Source organism: Indicator indicator, chromosome 3 (genome assembly GCF_027791375.1).
Source record: "Indicator indicator isolate 239-I01 chromosome 3, UM_Iind_1.1, whole genome shotgun sequence".
NCBI classification, from domain to species: domain Eukaryota; kingdom Metazoa; phylum Chordata; class Aves; order Piciformes; family Indicatoridae; genus Indicator; species Indicator indicator.
Window position 1 is genome coordinate 5,351,099 of NC_072012.1, and position 22,844 is coordinate 5,373,942.

The window sequence follows — 22,844 nt, forward strand, 5'->3', positions numbered from 1 at the left end:
GAAAAGCTCTTGAGGATGTTTGGCAGAGGTGTAAACCAGTAGAGCCTCACTGAGCTTTGGCCCTTGGACATACTTCTGAGTAAGTCTAAACAGTTATAAAGATGGACATATTCTTGGAGAGAAGACAGTGGAGGAGGGGCAGAATCAAGACAAAGTTGACTGCACAGGAGTAAAAAAAGCATCACAATCCTTAAGTGATGTATCACCTGTAGCTATTTACAAAGTCTCCTAGCTACTCCTTTTTCAGTTTCACTCACTAATTCCAGTATGACAAACACCTTGTCAGTTGCCAGGCCTTGTGCAGAGGCTGTGTGATTTGGCTCCAACACAAAAGTAATCCCTTCAAAACTCAAGACCCAGGTCTGTGTGGCAGGTAAAGGGTTAATTCTGAACAACAGCCACAGGATACTTCATCAACCCCCTTGCAAAAATGAGGATATTATTCTTTATTATGGTGCCCTGTAATTCTAAAGTAAATCATGCCAAGATATTATCTTGCAAGGCTGTAGATCAGATATCATTACCCAGGAGAAGAAAAAAAAAGCTTTCAGGCACTTACCTTATCCTCCAGCCGGATCAGTCTGGCTCCTACACTGCAGTATCCTTTGTCTGTCCCTTTTTCTAAATAAAGAATAATAAAAATAGGACATTCACTGGCTGTGTAATAAACTAAGAGTTATACTTACAGTATTTAAAGAAAAAAAAAAAAGCTGCTGCTAATAAGAAGGGAGGATAAAAAACATGAACACGGCAATAAAGAATTTGTCCATGGGGTACAGAGTGAAAGGGGGGGTGGGAGGGGTGGAGAGAAAGGAATGAGTTTGTCTAATTGACAAGACTGCAGGCTAAAGGGCAACCTGATCCTTGGTTAGAGGTGGTCTCTGGACATGAACACAGTGTCTGAGGTAGCACAGAATTGTAGAATGGTTTGGGTTGGAATGGACCTCCAAAGGTCCCTGCAGTTAGCAAGGACATCCTCCACTAGGTCAGGTTCCAGCTTTGTCCAGCCTCACCTTGAATACCTCCATGGATGGGGCCTCAACTACCTCCCTGAGCAACCTGTTGCAGTGTTCCACCACCCTCCTGGTGCAGAACTTGTTCCTCACATCCAATCTAAATCTGCTCTGCTCTCATTTCAAACCATTGTCATATCACTGCAGGCTTTTGCAAACAGTCCCTCTGCAGCCTTCTTGTAGCCCCCTTCAGGTACTGGCATATCTTTGTTCTTCCTCTGAGCTTTCCAAAACTGAAATCCATTGCTTGTTCAGAAAGGAAGAAGTCCTTTAGGTAGAACCAAGAGATCTTCTAAGCCCAGTGCAAAGGATTCAGAAAGAAGAGTTCTTTGATAAACCTTGCAGCACTGCATTTCCAAGTCTTCTGCACTGACACATTTTTCACAATGATTCTCCACTTCCATTTGCTCTACTACCACCTGAATGTGAGGATTTTATCTTTCCACAATCATTTTGGGGCTTATTCACAGGAGGATATATTCATGCGTGATTGGCTGGATTAGGATCACAGAATCACACAGAACCAGAGAATATTAGGGGTTGGAAGGGACCTCCAGAGAACATCCAGTCCAACCCCCTGCCAGGGCAGCAGCACCCAGAGCAGGATCACCCAGGAACACATCCAGGTGGGTTTGGAAAGTCTCCAGAGAAGGAGACTCCACAACCTCTCTGGGCAGCCTGCTCCAGGGCTCTGGCACCCTCACAGGGAAAAACTTTTCCCTTCTGTCCCTCTAGCACCTCCTCTGCTCCAGCTTGCCCCCATTGCCCCTTGTCCTGTCCTTGGACATCCCTGAGCAGAGCCTGGCTCCATCCTCCCCACACTGCCCTGCACATCTTTATCCCCAGGAATGAGGGCACCCCTCAGGCTCCTCTGCTCCAAGCTGCAGAGCCCCAGCTCCCTCGGCCTGGCCTCACAGGGAGATGTTCCACAGCTTTGTGGCTCTGTGCTGGACTCTTTCAAGCAGTTCCCTGAGGTCCTTCTTGAAGTGAGGGGCCCAGAACTGTACACAACATTCCAGATGCAGCCTCAGCAGGCTGTGGGTATTTTCACAAAGATATGGAGTCAATAAGTTTTCACTGTACCTGAGAGAAAGAGGCCTGGCTTTCCCAAGGAATGGTCCAGTCTGAAAAGCAAACAGAGAATTGCCAGCAGTGTAATTACTGAGCAACTTAAACTCTCTTGCTAGGAAAACATAGCAGTGCAATTTACACGAGAATTTACAGTGGCTTTAAAGCTAAAGCCAAGGAAGTCAAACCAGGAGTCTAGGAGGACTTCACAGTGAGCAGTTTAGCTCTTTGGAGGTTTTTGTTGCCTTTTTTTTTTTTTTTTTTTTCAAACCCAAACCACACTATGATTATTATTTTCATAAGCACTAATATTTTATTCCTGAGACTTTCATGTTGTAACTAAAATACAGCTCTCCTGTGACACTTTAATAACAAAGCCTCTGCAAACAGAATGGCTTCATAGCAACGTTTGCAACTCTTCCTTGCACGCCATGCAGGTGGAGTTAATATCTAGAATGTTGACACAGGAGGTTCCAGGAGGTTTTGTTTTGTTTTTCATTTCACTTAAGGGCCAGAGGAGTTCATTCTGCTGTCCCCACTTCGCAGTGTTAATTTGTAAAGAAAAGAGCACTCTGTGCTGAAACAGAAGCGAATAGGTTTGTGGCAAAATGTTTCAGCTGCAACCCCCAAACTCAGAGGAAGCCTGTGCATGGAGGAATGTGGGAAGGGGAGAATCCCAGATAAAGGAGGAAGCACAAGTGGGCCAGTTCTACTCTCAGTTGTAGAGATGCCCAGAGAGGGGACAGGGAAATAAATCATTATTTGAAGAGTTTCCCTTTCATAAGGAGAGAGCAGAAAAGCCCACTTCAGAGGAGAAACTTCACACAGCATGCACCTTCAGTTCTTTCAATGTCACTTGGAGGAGGAGGAGAGGAGAATAAAGGACAATTGTAAACTTGGTCATCCAAAGGGTTAAAAAGGACTCCAAGTTAAACCCTCTGGATATTGTGCTCCCTGTTGTGCTTGCAATTTTGGACAATTACTGTTCATTAAGAACAAATCCTTCCCAAAGCCAGCTGGCACCAGGGAAACAAACCTCTCTGGTGCAGCAGACAGACAGGGCCCTACCTTCTCTGAAGCTCTTTCACCCGGAGCATCATGTTGAGGTGTCCCTGGGAGTACTGCTCAATGACATCGCGCACGTCGCAGGGCTTGCGAGCTTGCTGCGGAAGGAATCACCCAGGAGAAGGAAGGTGAGTGCCAGGTAGGCTCCAGCTGTGCTCCAGACAGCCCTGCATTCTGGTTTGATCTTCCACAGGTTATTTACTGCTCTTTCCACAATGGTTGGTGTAACAAATAAAAAAAATGCATGGGCATCTGAGGGGTGGGTGTCAAGCTGAAGGGGCCAGGCACTTTGTGCTGGTGCCCAGTGACAGGACAAGGAACAACAGGTACAAGATGGAACACAGCAGGGTCCACCTCAACACCAGGAGACACTTCTTTATGGTATGGGTGCCAAAGCCCTGGAGCAGGCTGCCTAGAGAGGTTGTGGAGTCTCCTCTGCAGACAGTCCAAACCCACCTGGATGTGCTCCTGTGTGACCTGCCCTGGGTGATCCTGCTGTGGCAGGGGGGTTGGACTGGGTGATCTCTGGAGGTCCTTTCCAACCCTTAACATTGTGTGACTCTGTGATTGTAGGAGTGCATATCTATTGTAGAGATGAAGCCAAATGACTCCCATTAGTGTCAGCTGGAGTCATGTCTTCATGTTCCTTCATACTCAGCAAACTATCAGACTGCTGCAGTGTATTCAAAACCCACAAACCCAAGAGAGGTGATTTATCTAAAGCCAAGATAATTGATTTATTTAAACCCAAGATGTATGGCTTATTTTAAACCAAGATAGATGTCTTATTTTAAAACCAAGATAGATGATTTATCTAAAGGCAAGATATACGACTGATTTAAGCCCAAGTTGTGTGATTTATCTAAGCCCAAGTTATGTAATTCATCTAAGACTATCATGTGCACTATCTCTTGGCTCATTCCACACCCATGTTAATCATAATGTCAGGGGACTGAACTACAGAGATTGGCACAGTTCACAACATTTAGACCCAGAATCCAATACCTCTAAAGATTAAAGATGCCTGGTGACAGGAATGTCTTTGCTTAACTAACTGGGAGGGCAGATGCTTTGCATAAGCCTGAAGACTCCTGCACACAGGTTTTAGTTTGGGTGTCTTTGCTGTAATGATACTTAAGGAGGTCAGATAAAAAGGGTGCAATTCAAATTAATAAAAAAGGACAGATAGAAAAAATGCAAGAGAGCTGTACCCCTGCCACCTGCTCAGCTTTCCTGCCTTTCTGACTAGAATCTAGATGCTTCTGCCAAGCTCTGCTTTCTTGCTCTAACTGCTAAGGCAGAGCTTTGAAACCAGTGCCGAGAATTTGCATCAAGGGATGTGCTGATAGGAAGTGCAGCTCAGTAACATTTGATCAAGTGAAATTAATGAAATTAAAGGGAAATCGTGTCCTTTTGACAACACCAGCTTTCTGCAGAGCCACCTATTAGAAATGTGGGGCGAGATGGCTCCTTTTTGGCTCTGACTCAAGAGGAAAACTAAAGGAAAGGTAAACTGCAAATCTAGTAACTTGAAATTACTGAAAACAGCTCATTAGTCATCTTGCTGTCTGTTTCCACTCTGCCACAGCTGCAGCCAGAGCTATTAGCATGCACCACTGCACACATGCATTGAGCACCTACAGCATGTGCTGCAGTCATGCTTGGAAGGCAGCCACAGGATCCTAGAAATTTCAAATGAAAGCATGGAGCTGGAATGGAAACAAATCCTGTGAAGTGAATGAAGAAGCAAAAAAAAAAAAAAAAAAAAAAGCTCCTCTGACCAAATGCCATCAGCATTTACCTGGGTTATTGCTGTCAGAGGAGTTCCTGGCTCTTGGGGGTGTGCATTTGTGAGATTCTCTGTGGGGGAGGCAGGTTTCAGCTTTCAGTTTATTGCCTGCCTTTTTTTTTTTTTTTCTTTTTTTCTTCTTTTCTTCCCCAGCTTCAGGTTTTGCAGACGCTGACACATCACTATTTCTGGCCAGGAAAGCAGCCCTATTGTCTTCAACCAGAGAAGCAGTGCCAGCATCACTCTTTAGATGGACTAGCAGGGGTGCTTTGAGAGCAGTTTGGCTAAATCCTCTGTCCTGTCCTTTGGACACACTCTATTTAAACACTGCATGGCACACAGCCTAGAGAGGTTGGGGATTTTTCTCTGCCTCTCCCCTTTCTCCCCCATGGGCTACTATGTGCATAATTAATTCTGCTTGTTCCAAATGAAATTTCTTCTCCCCCTCCAAAGAATTTCTCTGTCTGTTATCCCTTTTATCATCAGTTCTGAATCTTGTGCCTGCAAAGTGCTGTACAGTGCAGGCTGCCTGAGTCCTCTCTAAAGACCTTTCACTATTTCTCTACTCTTTTCCCACAGATCTTTAAATCTGAGCATCATGTGTCCTGCCAAACTTTGGCACAATCTCCTGTCATGTTTTTATTGGGAAATGTTAGTACAATACAAGTTAAGGTGGGAGGCAAAGGGCTTCCAGGGAAGTTTGGTAAATGCAGAACATTAGCTTTCATTCTGTCCATAATCCCAAATCCTGGCCATTTGGGTTCAATTTTCTACATTCAGTGTTTCCAGAGCTTTACTATAAAACCTGAAATAATATTAGAATCATCACAGAATCCTAGAATAGCTCAGGTTGGAAGGGACCTCAGAGCTCATCTCCTCCAACCTCCCCACCATGGGCAGGGACACCTCTCAACTAGACTCAGCTGCTCAAGGTCTCATCCAACCTGGCCTTCAACACCCCCAGGCAGGAGGCAGCCACAGCCTCCCTGGGCAGCCTGTTCCAGACTCTCACCACCCTCCTACTTCTTCCTCAGCTCCAGTCTAACCCTGCTCTCCCTCAGCTTCAAACCATTCCCCCTTGTCCTGTCTCTAGACATTCTCAGGAATAGTCCCTCTCTGGCAGCAGACCATTTGGACAAAAGAAGTATGAACCTTCATATGGAAATTGCAGGGGCTTTGAAAATCAGTCCAGAAGTTAATTATTCATTGCCATGGCATCACTGGCACAGGGCTGCTGAGAATAGCAGCCTGAGAATAGTGATGACACCAGAATCACATTCCAAACTAGTTTTATCATAATAGAAGAAGGCAGAATTTCCAAAGCAGCACATTTGGTTTGAGCACTCTGTAACTTGACTGATAAATTTCATGCCATGCACAACACACCTGGAGCTGAACATTCTCTAACCAGTCAAGAGCTGTTCAGCATAAACCATTAGTAATGGTGTCTTAGGAGACACTCCAACAGTCACAGAATATTAGGGGTTGGAAGGGACCTCCAGAGAGCATCCAGTCCAACCCCCCTGCTAGAGCAGCAGCACCCAGGGCAGGCCATACCCACATCCAGGTAGGTTTGGAAAGTCTCCAGAGGAGGAGATTCCACAACCTCTCTCGGCAGCCTGCTCCAGGGCTCTGGCACCCTCACAGGGGAAAACTTTTCCTTTCTGTTCCCGTGGCACCTCCTCTGCTCCAGCTTGCCCCCATTGCCCCTTGTCCTGTCCTTGGACACCCCTGAGCAGAGCCTGGCTCCATCCTCCCCACACTGCCCTGCACATCTTTATCCCCAGGAATGAGGGCACCCCTCAGGCTCCTCTGCTCCAAGCTGCAGAGCCCCAGCTCCCTCAGCCTGGCCTCACAGGGAGATGTTCCACTGCCTTCAGCAGCTTTGTGGCTCTGTGCTGGACTCTCTCAAGCAGTTCTCTGAGGTCCTTCTTGAACTGAGAGGCCCAGAACTGTACACAACATTCCAGATGCAGCCTCATCAAGGCAGAGTAGAGGGGGCAGAAGGACTTCTTGTCCTACTCACCACACCCCTTCTAATCCACCCCAGGTTCTGTATGGTAAAACAAAAAAACCCTCAGAAACCAAGCAAACCCAATGCAGGAAAAGAGTGAGAAAGAGCCATGCTGACTGTACAGACTCAGAAGGTTTCACATCATATCCATGGGTCATTCAGTGTCCTGCCCACAGGATGAAAACCTCCACATAAGGCCAGTATGAGGGTGAGAGCCTACACAGTGCCTTTGACTGAGTCCAACCACATGCAGAATGAGCAGCTCCCTTCCAGAGCACTTCCAGCATCCTGTGCTTAAGCTCAGGAGCTGCAGTCATGGTTAACGGTGCTGCTTACCTGAAACTTTCTTCTGGCTACAAAATACTGCATTCTCCTGATGACTTTCACAGCTGTTCCGTGTGCTTCAGTTAATCTGCCAAGAGAGACAAACAGAGATTTACACCAGTGAGGGGAAAATAAAGTAGGAAAAGCATCCTCCTGGTAGATGGTGACTCTAAGCACCAAAATCCACATTTTTTCCTTTATGTCTGCAACGCCAAACTGCAGCACAAGAGTGTCTGTGCATGTGGATTCTGTGCTGTTGCCTTACTCTCTTGTAACTCTTTTTTATCCTTAGAACTTTGTGGTTCTAGGGATAAAAATCTGATGGGACAATGAAAGGAGGTGAACAGAAATCATCCATGTGGAGCGGGTTAGCCAGGATTACTGCCAATGCACACAGCTGGCATCACTTCCAAGGATGTGAGATGTTCTAGAACCGTGGCTGCCTTCCTTGTTTGGCATCTGTTAAGTGCTTGCCTATGAGCTCTGCTGCACAGAAACCCCCCAAAAGTACTTTGGATTCTCTAGGAAGGAAAGAGACATTGTTTCACACCTGAAAAGAAAAACAAAATCAACGCCCCTGTGCTGGTGTGCAAACAGAGGAGAGTTGGACAGAGCGTACCTGAAGCTCCCAGCATGCCCTCAGGCAGCCCAGAGGGCAGCTGTGTGCTGGGCTGCAGCCCAGAAGGCACCAAGAGGAGCATGGGCAGCCTGGCAAGAGAAGGGATTCTGCCCCTTGACTCTGCTCTGCTGAGACCCCACCTCCAATCCTGCCTCCAGTTCTGGTGTCCCCAGCAGAAGAAGGACACAGAGCTGCTGGAGTGAGTCCAGAGGAGGCCACAAAGATGATGCAAGGGCTGGAGCAGCTCTGCTGTGAGGACAGGCTGAGGGAGCTGGGGTGGTTTAGCCTGGAGAAGAGAAGACTCCAGGGGGAGCTTAGACCTTAGACCTCTGTTTAGCCCAATACATTCATCCTGCTAACCCTGCTTAGATTTCAGCCCAAACCTTGCTATGAGGCTAAACTCTTTCAGCCTTTGGATGTGTGTCTGTGACATAGCAGAAGCACACAAGAGGAGAGAACCAAAGGGCAGAGATGGTGTAGGTGATGCTTCAGTGATGCTTCAGTAAGGCTCATCAGAAGCACAGGAGTGCTTGCAGTGAATCTTGTAGAGTTTTTGAGATGTGCACTTCATGAAACAATGACCTGTGGAGGTATGCTGGACAACCCACTGCCACCACTTTAACTCATGGCATTTTCTATCAAAACAAGACAGAAATGGGCAGATCTTCACAGGTTATTGTGGTGCCTACCTCCAATGGAGCTGAGCATCTACCTACTGTCTGAACAGGAGCCAGAAGTGTCCAGCCTCCCTTGCTAAACCTGCTTTAGATCAGGTTGCACAGGTGGCTTTTGAAAGCCTCTAGAGAAGGAGATTCCACAACTTCTCTGGGCAAGCCTGCTCCAGTGCTCCAGCACACTCAAAGTAAAGAAGTTTTCCTTTAAGTTCAGCTGAAACCTCCTGTTTTCTGGTTTGTACCCATTGCACTTTGTTCTCTCAGTGGGCACCAGTGAAAGGAGCCCAGCCCCATCCTCTTGACCTCCACCCTTCAGATCTTTAGATGCATTTCTAAGTCCCTCTCCCAATCTGCTGTATTACTGTGGTAGGAGGCAGGGTTAAAAAGGAGCAGGTGGAGAGCCTGGGACATGTGTGTTAAGAAGCAGTTCTCACCCTGACCCAATGTTGAGTAACAATCTGGGAACTCTTCTAGAGGGTGAGGGGGAAGGGGCCTCTCTTTGCTGGCTGCCTTGCCCTTGCCCTCTGCAGGTTTTTCCTTTGCCTTTGTGGCTACAGAGCCCAGTGGGACAGCTGTGTGCCAAGGAGGCACTGCAGCCCCAGCTCTGGTCCTCTGCTCATAGCTCACTGTGAGGAGTCACTACTTTTAGCTCTAAACACCTGGATGCATTTAAGAGTTTTTGTTTTTAGCTGCAGAAAGGTGGTAGCCTAAGCCAAGGAACTCAGCATGTTCAGTTGAAAAGACCTGAATCAGAGGAGGAGAGAGAGCTGATCAAATTCAAAGCAATGCTGGAAACCATCCACAGGGATTTTTTTTTTCCTTTTATTTTTATACTCCACTCTGTTTGTTAAAAGCTTGTCTTGGCCCATTCAGACCTACTCTTTTCATCTGTTTTTTTGGAGTCTGATAACTTTCAGCTTAATGTGCTTTGAAATAGCCAAGGAATATTTTAAGGGAGAACCAGATACAAACCCATGGCCAAACACAGGCAAAATGAGAGCCATTGGAGGCCATGCTGGGGCACAGCTCAGGCCTCCTAACAAGCCTGTTGCCACTGGCATACAGCTCCCAGTGCAGAAGCATTCTTTAATGGTGGGAAGGTGTGGTAGTTTCAGGCTGTGCCTGGAAAACTTTCCACAGATCTTGAACAGAAAGTGGTAGAATGTAAATAAATCACTATTGGATGTAAAAAGGAAAATAATGATAAATTCTAAACAATCCCATCGGATGGACTACTAACAAAGTTAGTTAACTTTCTCTCTTTTAGGCTTTCTTGCTCTACCACATACTAGCTCTAGCTTTCTGCTGGCTTTCGCTGACCTTGGCTGTGGTCTTTCTTGTAGCTGAATATCTAACAAAACAAATCTCTGCTCTTTTCTCTCCTTTACCATGTGTACAGTAAAGGGGTGGGGAGGGGGGGACTGGAGCAGGGAAGGGGAAGCTGCTGCTGGCTCCTCTGGTTTTGTCCAGGGGGTTTCTTGTACTGTTTATCATAGAATTGTTAGGGTTGGAAGAGACCTCAAGGATCATCCAGTTCCAACTTCCCTGCCATGGGCAGGGACACCTCACACTACAGCAGGTTGCTCACAGCCACATCCAGCCTGGCTGCAAAAACCTCCAGGGATGAGGCTTCCACCACCTCCTTGAGCAACTCGTTCCAGTGTCTCACCACCCTCATGGGGAAGAATTTCTTCCTAACATCCAATCTGAATCTACCCATTTCTAGTTTTGTTCCATTCCCCCCAGTCCTATCACTCCCTGACACCCTCAAAAGTCCCTCCCCAGCTTTTCTGTAGTCCCCTTCAGATACTGAAAGGCCACAAGAAGGTCTCCTCAGAGCTTTCTCTTCTCCAGATTGAACAGCCCCAACTCTCTCAGTCTGTCCTCATAGAAGAGGTGCTCCAGCCCTCTGCTCATCCTTGTGGCCCTTCTCTGGACACCTTCCAGCATGTCCAGATCCTTCCTGTAACAGGGGCTCCAGAACTGGGTGCAGTACTCCAGCTGGGGTCTCATCAGAGTAGAGTAGAGGAGGAGAATCACCTCCCTTGACCTGCTGGTTGTGCTTCACTTGACGCAGCCCAGGATGTGATTGGCTCTCTGGGTTTATCAATTGCAAATACATGTAAATATTGTATATGTTGTACATACTCATTGCATTTCATTTTAAACTGCAGTTATGCTCGTAAATAATGCTTCATTTGCTTCCAACTGAGCTAGTGTGGCAATTTAATGTTGGGGGGAATTTTCAACCCACCACAGAAGGACTTCATTCAGGCTGAGCTGTGGGATTGCTGCAGGTAGTGGAAGAGGCACTCCAGGCTGGTATTCCTGCTGTGTGTTCAGCTATCATGAGTTAGAAGTTGTTCTGAGTAACCTAACTGCTTTGATCAGAGCTGGGGGACATCAAGGCCACTTCAGCAAGGTCAGTTGTAGCCCTCTGTCCCACTTTGAAGAACTGGCTCGAGGATAGTACTTGGATTGCTACTGAGCTTCATTCACTCAATACACTTTAATTGCTGGGCAGGAAAATGCACCTGAAGCCACACAGACTCTGTTCTACTCCTGGTCATTGGATGATGCTGTAAGCCCTGCCCAGAGTAACACACAGCAGCATCTGTTCTGGAGCTCGCCTGACATCAGTTTCTCAGCCAGCACAAACGCTGACTAGGTGAGTGATGGAACTGAAATATAAAGGAGCTATCTGAGAAGCTCAGCCCTCCATCTGCCTTTTTGTTTTCCCATCACAGTAGATCAGGAGTGTTCACTTTCCGGCTCTGTTTCTGGGAAAGAACTTGGATCCTCACTCAGGATGTTAATTTTCCTCCTGTACAACTTTCAGCTGGGCTGACATTTTAATAGGTAGAACATAACACAAGGCTTTCTGGCACCAAAAGCATTCCCAGAATCAATGCAAACCAGGAAATGGTGGCATCCCAAGGTACTTTCTGTCTCCAGATGCATGTAGCACAGGAGGCTTACTTGCAGGGATGGGACATGCCCTTAAACTGCACATTCCCATTGTTACTGCAGGGCAATGTTCAGCAGAGATGAATATCACCCAGATTCAAATGCAGCTCACCTGTGTAATTAGCACAGAATGACAGAAGCATTAATGTTGGAAGAGACCTCTAAGAACATTGAGTCCAACAATCAACCCAACACTACCATGCTCATGAATCCATGTCCCCAAGTGCTATGTCCATAAGGTTTTTAAACAGCTCCAAGGATGGTGACTCCACCACCTCCCTGGGCAGCCTGTTCCAGTGCCTGACCACTCTTGCAGGGTCTCAGCAGAGCAGAGTCAAGGGGCAGAATGCCCTCTCTTGCCCTCAGCTATCTTGGCAGAGGAAGCACTACTGGGAGAAGAGTTGTGCAGGGATCAGTACAGGGCTCAGTTCTATTCAACATCTTTATCGATCACCTGGATGAGGGGATTGAGTCAGCCCTTAGTAAATTTGTGGATGACACCAAGTTGGGAGGGAGTGTGGATCTCCTGGAGGGTAGGAGGACGCTGCAGGGGGACCTGGACAGGCTGGGTCAATGGGCTGAGGCCAATGGTATGGGATTCAACAAGGTCAAGTGCAGGGTCCTGCACTTTGGCCACAGTAACCTCATGCAGTGCTACAGAGTAGGGGATGAGTGGCTGGAGAGCAGCCTGGCTGAGAGGGACCTGGGAGTGCTGGGGGACAGCAGCTGAACATGAGCCAGCTGTGTGCCCAGGGGGCACAGAAGGCCAATGGCATCCTGGCCTGTGTCAGGAATGGTGTGACCATTAGGGATGGAATTCTGCCCTGTGCTCAGCACTGGTGAGGCCTCACCTGGAGCACTCTGTGCACCTCTGGGCCCCTCACTTCAGGAAGGATATTGAGGTGCTGGAGCAGGTCCAGAGGAGAGTGACCAGACTGGAGAGGGGGCTGGAGGGAAAGTCTGATGAGGAAAGGCTGAGGGAGCTGGGGGTGCTCAGCCTGGAGAAGAGGAGACTTAGAGGGGACCTCATCACTCTCTACAACTACCTGAAAGGAAGCTGTAGTCAGGTGGGGGTCAGGCTGTTCTCCCAGGCAACCAGTGACAGGACAAGAGGGCACAGAGTGAAGCTGTGCCAGGGGAGGCTTAGGTTGGATATTAGGAAGCACTTCCTCACAGGAATGCTGATAGGGCACTGGGATGGACTGCCCAGGGAGGTGGTGGAGTTGCCATCACTGGAGGTCTTGAAGAGGGGATTGGATGTGGCACTTGGTGTCATGGTTTAGCTGATGTCATGGTGTTGGGTCATAGGCTGGACTTGATGATCTCAGAGGTCTTTTCCAGTCTCAATAATTCTGTGATTCTGTGTTTTCTTGGTGCTGCCCTAAACAGAATAAACAAGTAGAAGGCTCCCGAAAATAATCAGAGGTGGATGTAACCTGCTCACTGGATGTGACTGAATGAGGAAGAAGACCCCTTGAACCTCGGGATGTTTTTCTCAGCCCTAGGCAGTTTTCAGTTTTCAGTTTTCAGCTACAAGTTTGTTTCTGTACTATTGCAAAGCGAGGTTATTGAGAAATTGGGAGAAAAGCTCTGTGCTAGTTTCTTGCTAATTGAAATGCATAATTAAAATGAGTAATTAAGTTACTACAGAATGCTCTTGTGTCTGGGAGCCCAACTGCCCTTGAACAACAATTCATCTGCTGAGCTGTGTCTGAGAACCAAAGTGACCAGTGGATGCTTTGGTTACATCTTCCCTCGGGGGTTTACTGGCAGCAAAATAAAAGTGCCTGCTCTCTTTTCTGCCATTTCACTTCTTCCATTCTTCCTGCACTGTCAGAACAAACAAGATGATGTCATAGAGATGTCTTTTCAATGTGGAAACACAAACATAGAAGGATTTTTTTCTGTCTTTTTTCACACACCCCGTTTTTTTCCCCCCTGAGCAAAGAGCTTCTACAAATTGCCACAATAACCTCCTGCACCAGCACTGTGCCTAGGCTGCTTCTGGTGCCAGCAGAGGTGAAATGCTCTTGTCTCCAGGCCACTTCTCATTGGCCTGCAATGATGCTAGACACAACCAGCTTCATGGGACAGTGTTCGTGTTCTCTGTGTTCTTGTGGACAAACACAGACAGTGAAATGTTTTTACCCTACATATTACAACAGCTGCTGATGCTAGCAGATAAAGCTATTTTTTCACTTCCCTCTCCTCATCAGACCAATTGTCTTGGTCTTTATCTGTTTGCCTTTTAAAATATGCCAGCAGAACTGAATCATAGAATCATAGAATGGTCTGGGTTGGATGGTACCTCCAAAGCTCATCTAGTCCAACCTCCTCTGCAGTAAGCAGGGGCAATGCCTTGCTAGGCACTGCAGAAACAAGAAGGGTTGAGCTGCTGGAGGAGAGGAAGACCCTGCAGAGAGATCTGAACAGGTTACCTCCATGGGCTGAGGTCAGTGGGATGAGGGTTAACAAAGCCAAGTGCTGGGTCCTGCACTTGGGTCACAACAACCCCAAGCAACACTGCAGGCTTGGGGCAAAGTGGCTGGAAAGCAGCCTGGTAGAAAAGGATCTGGGGGTGCTGGTGGGCAGCTGAACATGAGCCAGAAGTGCCCAGCCAGCCAAGAAGGCCAAGAGAATCCTGGCCTGTACCAAACCCAGTGTGCCCAGCAGGAGTAGGGCAGTGATGGTGCCCCTGTGCTGGGTCCTGCTGAGGCCACAGCTTGAACACTGGGTTCAGCTCTGGGTGCCACAGGACAGGGAAGACATTGAGGGACTGGAGGTTGTTCAGAGAAGAGCAATGAGGCTGGGGAGGGGCTTGGGGGGCATCATATGAGGAGAGGCTGAGGGAGCTGGGGTTGCTCAGACTGGAGATGAGAAGCCTGAAGGGAGATCTTATTGCTCTCTACGGCTGAAAGGAGGTTGGAGTGAGGCTGGTGTTGGTCTCTTCTCCCAAGCGACTGGTGACAGGACAAGAGGAAATGGGTTTGAGTTGTTCTAGTGGACGTTTAGGTAGGACACGAGGAAAAGCTTCTTGAGTGAGAGAGTGGTGAGGGGTTGGAACCGCCCAAAGAGGTGGTGGAGTCACCATCCCTGGGGGTGTTCAAGAAGCTGTAGGTGTGGTGCTTCAGGACATGGTCAGGGGAGCTGGGTTATGGTTGAACTTGGTGATCTTAAAGGTCTTTTACAGCCTTAGTGATTCTGTGATTCTATTCCATGATCATGAGGCCAAAACAACAGCAGCAGAGATGCCTTCACAGTGGTGCATGGAGAACTGGAATGGTACAGCATTATTCAAGAGGCTCTGATTTGCTCTCTGTAGAAGACACCACAACCCAAATTAATGAACTTTGAGATTTCATTTTCCTCTTGACTGTGCTCAGCAGTTCTGGAACAACGTGCTGTTGTTGATATCCACCAAGGACTGAGTGCTGTATTTATGCCTCAATGATTTTCTGTCAGGAGAATATAATGCCTGCCAAAGACTGATTCTCTCAAATGCCAGTTTGTTTGTGGTCATTAATCTTAATTCCTATCTTGCCTCAATAGCAACTGGGTAACAGTCAAGTCAGGGAATAGTTCTGAGCATTAAAGCTTCAGTGGCTTTTGGGCTGCCCAAGGCTATACATTTCTTTTAACAAATAAGTAATCAATTAATCTGCACCAAGTACTAGGGAGAGACCCTGGGGAACTGAGTAAAATGCTTCTTGTGGTTCTAAAACCCAAAAATCCAGTGTCTTTTGGCAGCATCTTTCCTTAGGAGATCTTCTCATTGGGTAGTTACAGCAGGGGCTATGGAAACACAACTTCTGGGTTCTTGCATCGACAGATTGTCTCTCTGGGTGATTTTGTGCAAGTCCTTTTACCTTTAGGACTATTAAGTAAGTGTAGTAAAGTAAGTGTAAAACCTGTCTAAGTCATGGAGGTGTCTTGAGGCTCACTTCAGAGGAGTTTAAGTGGTCCCAAGTGAAGGAGTATATATTTAGAGAACAACTCAGCAGCAAAAGGAGTAGTGACAATGTTTTTTTTTCTTAATTGTAAGGAACAAGGGAGCCTGATCTGTAAGCTTGGGTAAACTGAGCAGAGGCTGCTTCCCAAAGCATTCTTCCCTCTCCACCTTCACAACCTCTGCTCATCCTCTTCTGAGCACCTGAAGTGATCTGTTTGGGAGTGAGCTCCCCATTCCCCAGACACTCAGCAGTGCAAGATATCCAGAGCATCTGAATCCAGGACCATCAGATCCTGAATGTGACCTGCTCAGAGCAGGGAACTGCATTTCACACACCCGCCCTTGCCTTGAGCCAAAAACCTTGTGTAGGACTAAAGTAACTTTCCAGAAAGGCATCTGGCCCTCATATAAAGACCTTTACATACTTTTTATTTAGATTTGTCAGCCTTACTTTTTATTTAGATTTGTCAGTATTCAGCTTCTAGGCTCCTCTCTCCAACTGGAGTAGTAGTGATTTTTGCCTTTCCCAGCCCTGTCTTTCTCCTAGGGACATTCAGCAGTGCCAGATGCACTTCCTCTGGCCTGGCAGGGAGATCACATTCTGGTGTGCAAAGAAGAGAGATCACTGTTGTCTCTGGAGCTGCAAGGAGAGACTGAAATCCTAAACCATTTTTTATCATTATTTTTCTTCCCCTACTTTAAGTCATGCTATCAGTAACTAGAGAGAGTCAAAATGGGAATACTTAGACTGGCAGGAATGAAGAATGAATGGCAAGGTCTGCATGTGGCAGTACCAGAAAGGGAAAATCAGCACAAAAAGCCCTGTGAGGGTGGAAGGTGATATGGCTCCTAGACCATACACATCACAGGGCATTTATGGGCAGCTTTGGAAGCATCAGGTACAGTGAGGAACTGCCTCCACCCAGGCTGAGAAAGGACTCCAGCCAGTAAGAAGTGATGGAACAAAAACATCAAGCAAGGCTGGAGTGTTAGGACATCCTAGTAATGAGACAGAGCACCACAAGCAAAACTATCAGTGAAAGCAGAACTTTGCTGAGCTGCTTGTTTCATTGCTCATTGAGAAATCCCTTTCTGCTCAAAGAGTTCATCTACTGCCAGCTTTCCCAACCAGGAAGCCCCATTAATCTCAAGTTTTAAGCTGTCTCCCGAGAACTCAAGGATACATAGAAAATAAAAGCAATGAGGACAGGGTGAGAGAGTTGGGGTTGGAGAAGAGAAGGCTCTGAGGAGACCTTCTTGTGGCCTTCCAGTATCTGAAGAAAGTTGGGGAGGGAATTTTTAGGGTGTCAGGGAGTGATAGGACTGGGGGGAATGGAACAAAACTAGAAATGGGTAGATTCAAATTGGGTGTTAGGAAGAAATTCATCCCCATGAGAGTGGTGAGACACTGGAACAGGTTGCCCAGGGAGGTGGTGGAAGCCTCATCCCTGGAGGTTTTTGCAGCCAGGCTGGATGTGGCTGTGAGCAACCTAATGCAGTGTGAGGTGTCCCTGCCCATGGCAGGGAAGTTGGAACTGGATGATCCTTGAGGTCCCTTCCAACCCTAACAATTCTATGATTCTGTAATAGCTCTTCCAATCCAGCATCCATCCATAGTGGTATGTGAGGATGTGTCTGTGCCACAGCTCTTACTAGCTCCTAGACATTCTGTATGTAAAAACTGTTGACAACAGAAAGAACAATGTTCTGGTCAGGACATTGGTTAGAATAATTGCATATATTCACTGACTCTTTAATTTTATAAAATACAGAATATAGATATTCTGGGATATAGAGCAGGGAAAATGTTCCCAGAACTCTGACAGATTATTTTTACTTGACAAGCATATAGAAGACCTGCCCATTTAGGATGTGTTTAATGGCCTTTTAGATCTCTTCTAACACCTTCCTCTTTCTCCTTTACTCATGGGGAAGAGAGCCTTGGCACCTAAGGCCCTGCCATTCTTCTCTCAGATAGGCTTGTCCCACATTCAGAGAATCCTAGAACGGCTTCAGTGAGAAGGGACCTCAGAGCTCATCTCCTCCAACCTCCCCACCATGCCCAGGGACACCTCTCAACTAGATTCAGCTGCTCAAGGTTTCATTCAACCTGGCCTGCAACACCCCCAGAGAGGAGGCTTTCCATGAAACGAGTGAATATTCACCAAGCCAAGGAACGTAAGCAACTCTCCAGCCTCATGCTTAAGATGTTCACTGACTGATGGGAGAATCACAGAATGACAAGGACATTCATGTTGGAAAAGAGCCTCAGGATCATCGAGTCCAATCATTAATCTTACTGTACCAAGGTCACCACTAAACCACATCGCTAAGCACCACACCTAAACAGCCTTTAAACACCTCCAGGCATGGTGACTCCACCACCATCCTGGGCAGCCTCTTCCAATGCCTGACCACATTTGCAGTGAAATAATTCTGGCTAATGCCCAGCCTAAACCTCCCCTGGTGAAGCCTGAGGAATTTCCCTCTTGTTCTATCAGTTACAGAAGGCTCTTTAAGTCCCTGTCTCTGTGGGTGTTTCAGTTCAGAGTGGAAGAGAATGAACTGTGAGGAGAGGCTGAGAGCCCTGGGGCTGCTTTGTCTGGAGAGGAGAAGACTGAGAGGGGATTTAATAAATGTCTATCAATATCTGAGGGCTGAGGGTGTCCAGAGGAAGGGGACAGGCTCTGCTCACTTGTAGCATGTGATGGGACAAGGGGCAATGGATAGAAACTCCAGCACAGGAGGTTCCACCTCAACATGAGGAGGAACTTCTTCACTGGGAGGGTCACAGAGCACTGGAACAGGCTGCCCAGAGAGGTTGTGGAGTCTCCTTCTCTGGAGACTTTCAAGCCCCATCTGGATGCGTTCCTGTGTGACCTGTGCTGGATTCTATGGTCCTGCTCTGGCAGGGGGGTTGGACTCGATGATCTCCAGAGGTCCCTTCCAACCTCTAACATCCTGTGAGCCTGTGAATTGAATCCAACATGAAACACATTTCTGTGACAAAATGTCCATGTCCATGTCAAACCAAACCCAATATTTAATTTCAAATATTTGGATGGGGAACTGTGGTGGGGAAAGAAAAAAACCACAATCAATTTTCAGCTGAGCTGTGGTGTACAAAGAAAGTTAACGAGTATCCCCAAACCTGGGCTCTACCAAGCAACTGCAAATTAACCATTCATCTAAATTAGCTGCTAAATTGCCCTTGAAAGTCTTTAAATCAACACTGCAGCATCTTGGGCTATATTCCTGGCTGACCAGAGTGCAGCTCTACTCTGTTTTAGCACAAAATCCTAGAATGGCTCAGGCTGGAAGGGACCTCAGAGCTCATCTCCTCCAACCTCTCCACCATGGGCAGGGACACCTCTCAACTAGACTCAGCTGCTCGAGGCCTCAGCTCAGCTACTCAAGGCCCTTATGTCAAGACCTAAGATGGTCTTACAAAGAAACACATTCAGAGGCTGAGCTTCTGATCACACTGTGGAGATGCTTCCTTCTGGCCTGGGGACTCCAAGGATGCTTTCAGAAATGGAGGCTTTCAGAAAGCAGCAGTGAAGACATTCTTTCTGTCCAAAGCAACCCTCATCAGCTTGTGTTTTGGTAAGAAGCATCCCGGGGATGCAGACCATGGAGGCTCCTGAAAACTCTTTTTACATTAACAAGGTACTGAAAAGGTTTTTTTTAAGAATATCATATCTCTGCGTTTTTGCTTTGCAAAGATCTTACGCCACATTGTGGCCATTCCTGGCAGCCATAGTATCATACTCTGAAGGTACTTATGCACCTACACACTCCTCCTACACCTTCAAAGATAGCTTTCAAATGGAAGCTTCTGGAGAAGGAGGGACTGGAATCCTAGAATGGTTTGGGTTGGAAGGGACCTCCAAAGCTCATCCAGTCCAATGCCCCTGCAGTCACAGCAGGGACATCCTCCACTAGTGCAGGTTTCTCAGAGCCTTGTCCAGGCTCACCTTGAATATCTCCAGGGATGGGTCCTCAACTACCTCCCTGGGCAACCTGTTGCAGTGTTCCAGCACCCTCATGGTGCAGAACTTGTTTCTCACATCCAATCTAAATCTGCTCTGCTCTTATTTCAAACCATTGCCCCTCATCCTGTCACTGCAAGATTCTGTACTGCTGTAAGATTCTTTACTGCTCCACCTTGCCAACTATAATTTACTCACCTCTATTACACATATTAATCTTATTCACAAGGAAACTGGACACTTTGGAGGCCCATAAACACACTGAATACACTTCCATGAAGGAAGCAGTTTGGTAACTTTGAGCAAATAACAAAACATGCATTAAAGTTGTTGTATAGTTCTAGGCTGTGAGCATAAATATGGAAAAATACAAACCTGATTTAGAAGCTCAAGATACTCTTCCCAGTGATTTAGCTAGAGTTTGAAAAGCATGAAAATGACTAATTTAAGGTCGAGAGTAATTTAGTTTTGACTGATGTGTCAATCCTTTGTTCTCTGGGTCATGTAAGTGTTGAGTAAATCATAAACCTGTAATTCTATCCTGAGGTCAAGGGACTTAGAACTGACTTGATGTATTGCTGTCCTGGAAAGTTCTTCCAAGGCCAGTGCCCCCTAAACCATGTTTATGAGCTAAGTGCATTAATAACTAATAGAGTCATATAATATAGCAGAGTGGGAATTAACCCTTTCAAATAAGAGTGTGCTCAAATGCAGGACTGCTAAATGAGGAATGGAAATACATCTGCAAGAAGCCAAGTGTCGACAGAGCATTGAAACAAATGACAGTCAGTGTCACTCCAGTCTTCAAAAGAGGGCAAGAAGGAAGACCCAGCAAACTACAGGCCAGGCAGCCTTGCCTTCATGCCTGGAAAGGTGATGGGAGAGCTCATTCTGGAGGTCATCTCTCAGCACGTTTAAGAAAAGGAGGTGATGAGGAGCAGCCAGCATGGATTTACCAAGGGGAAATCATGTTTGACTAATCTGAGAGCCCTGTGACGGTGTGACTGAATGGGCAGATGCAGGGTGAGCAGTGGATGGTGCCTGCCCTCACTCCAGAAAGGCTTTTGACACTATCCCCCATAGCATCCTCATAGGCAAGCTCAGGAAGTGTGGGTTAGAGGAAGGGATGCTGAGATGGTTTGAGAACTGGCTGAACAACAGAGCTCAGAGGGTTGTGATCAACACTGCAGAGTGCAGCTGGAGACTGAGAACTAGGGGTGCTCCCCAGAGGTCAGTGTTGGGTCCAGTCTTATTCAAAATCTTCATCAGCAGCCTGGATGAGGGACGGAGGGTACCCTCAGCAAGTGATCACTTTTGGTGATACCAAAGTGGGAGGAGCAACTGATACACCAGAAGACTCTGTGGCCGTGCAACAAGCTCTGGACAGACTGGAGAACCAGGCAAAGGGGAACCAGAGGTTCAACAAGAGTAAGTGTGGAGTCTTGCACCTGGGGAGGAACACCACCATGCACCAGTACAGTTAAGGGGCTGACCTACTGGAAAGCAGCTCCATGGAGAAGGACCTCAGAGTCATGGTGGACAGCAAGTTCTCCATGGGATAGCAGTGTGCCCTTGTGGCCAAGAGGGCCAATGGTATCCTGGGGTGCACTGAGAAGAGTGTGGCCGGCAGGTCTAGGCAGGTTCTCCTCACCCTCATCTCTGCCCTTGTAAGACCAGATCTGGAGTATGATGTACAGTTCTGGGCTCCCCAGTTCAAGAGGGACTGGGAACTACTGGAGAGAGTCCAACAGAGGGCTATGAGGATGCAGAAGGGACTGGAACATCTGTGTGATGAGGAAAGGCTGAGACACCTGGGGCTTTTTAGTCTGGAGAAGAGAAGACTGAGAGGGGATCTCATTCATGTTAACAAATATGTGAAGAGTGGTTGCCAAGAAGGGGCCAGGCTCTTTTCAGTGGGGTCTAGTGATAGAACAAGGGACAATAGACACAGTCTGGAACCTAGGAAGCTCCACCTCAACACGAAGGAAAACTTCACTGTGAGGGTGCCAGAGCCCTGGAGCAGGCTTCCCAGAGAGGTTGTGGAGTCTCCTTCTTGGAGACATTCCAAACCCACCTGGATGCATTTCTGTGTGACCTGCCCTGGGTGATCCTGCTCTGGACTGGAGGATCTCTGGAGGCCCCTTCCAACCCTTGCTATTCACTGATTCTCTGAATGCAAAAAAGTGCAGATATCTGACCTGAGGAACAAAATCAGATCTCATTATGAACATTAGTTGGGAGAATCCTGAGTTTGTGATGCAAAATCTATTACCTTGAGATTTTGTATGGGGAGAAAACAAAGAAACCAGCAACTGTTCTGACAGAAGTTGTAAGAAATGTAAATACATTTAAAAATATCAGCAGCTGCTCATTCAATGCAGTCTTTGCTATGTCCTTTAACATCACTGAAAAACTGAGAAGCAAACTAAGACGTTTTGCATGCAGGATTGAAGTGTGCATTACAACAGGACTTACTAATTCTGAACCTTTCAGTATTCCCAGATGAAAGTCACCACAAGACTAAAAAAAAACGCAGTGGAGAGTACAGACACACAGCCTGGTCACCAGGCAACCATTGAAGTTAATGATCCTCACAGTGTTTAGGGTTATTTCTTTTGCCCAGTGTCACAGCCCTGGACTCATTAGTGGGAGGCATATTCAGATTTGCTAGCTCAGCTCTGATTTAAAAGAAACTCTGCAGTAATCTCCATCTGAAATCTTAACAATGTTAGGAATAACCTAGAGTCTCCCTGGAGAAGTCCTGTGAAAAATGAGAAGCAGGTTCCCCCCCTCCTTGCAAGTTTGCAGATTTCATGTGAGTATGACCACCTGCTGGTATCTATGGAGTATCAGAAGATGTTTGTCTTGGACAGTGTTGGCTATCTCCTTTCAAATCCCTAGCAAGGGCCCTACCTTCACTGTATGCTTTTACCCTGACAGCCATTCCTGTCTGAAGGTCCAACAGCTGGTTACCTTAATGACCAAGAAACAAACAACCAGACTCAAGAAAAAACAGCAGCAGAATTAAAGACCCCACAGCTCTTCCCGTAAGGGATGACAGCGTCTGACCTGGTCCCACAGCAGGAACCAACTTGCAAAGAAAGAATCACAGCTGTCTGTTAAATAACACAATCCAGGGACTTACCCAAAGGCCATCCAGTGTCACAGAATTCACTCAAGTTGCCTTTCTCCTTCAACTTCAAGGAACAGGTTTTGAATGGACATGGGCCTACAAGGAAGCTGGGGAGGGACTTTTTAGGGTATCAGATAATGATAGGACTAGGGGGAATGGAGCAAAACTAGAAATGGGTAGATTCAGATTGGATGTTAGGAAGAAATTCTTCCTCATGAGGGTGGTGAGAGACTGGAA

At 47.0% G+C, this 22,844-nt stretch overlaps 1 protein-coding gene across 1 annotated transcript in view; it reads right to left on the bottom strand.

The window, feature by feature from the left end:
* The window catches only part of LOC128981000 (potassium voltage-gated channel subfamily KQT member 1-like), a 354,965-nt gene that overhangs the window by 184,027 nt on the left and 148,094 nt on the right, over positions 1–22,844 (bottom strand). Inside the window, exons 13-16 of the mRNA XM_054399631.1 lie at positions 7,286–7,361; positions 3,150–3,244; positions 2,097–2,137; positions 560–621 (exon numbers count right to left, since the gene is read on the bottom strand). Coding sequence (XP_054255606.1) covers positions 560–621; positions 2,097–2,137; positions 3,150–3,244; positions 7,286–7,361 — 274 coding nt within the window. The remainder of the gene's footprint in view (positions 1–559; positions 622–2,096; positions 2,138–3,149; positions 3,245–7,285; positions 7,362–22,844) is intronic.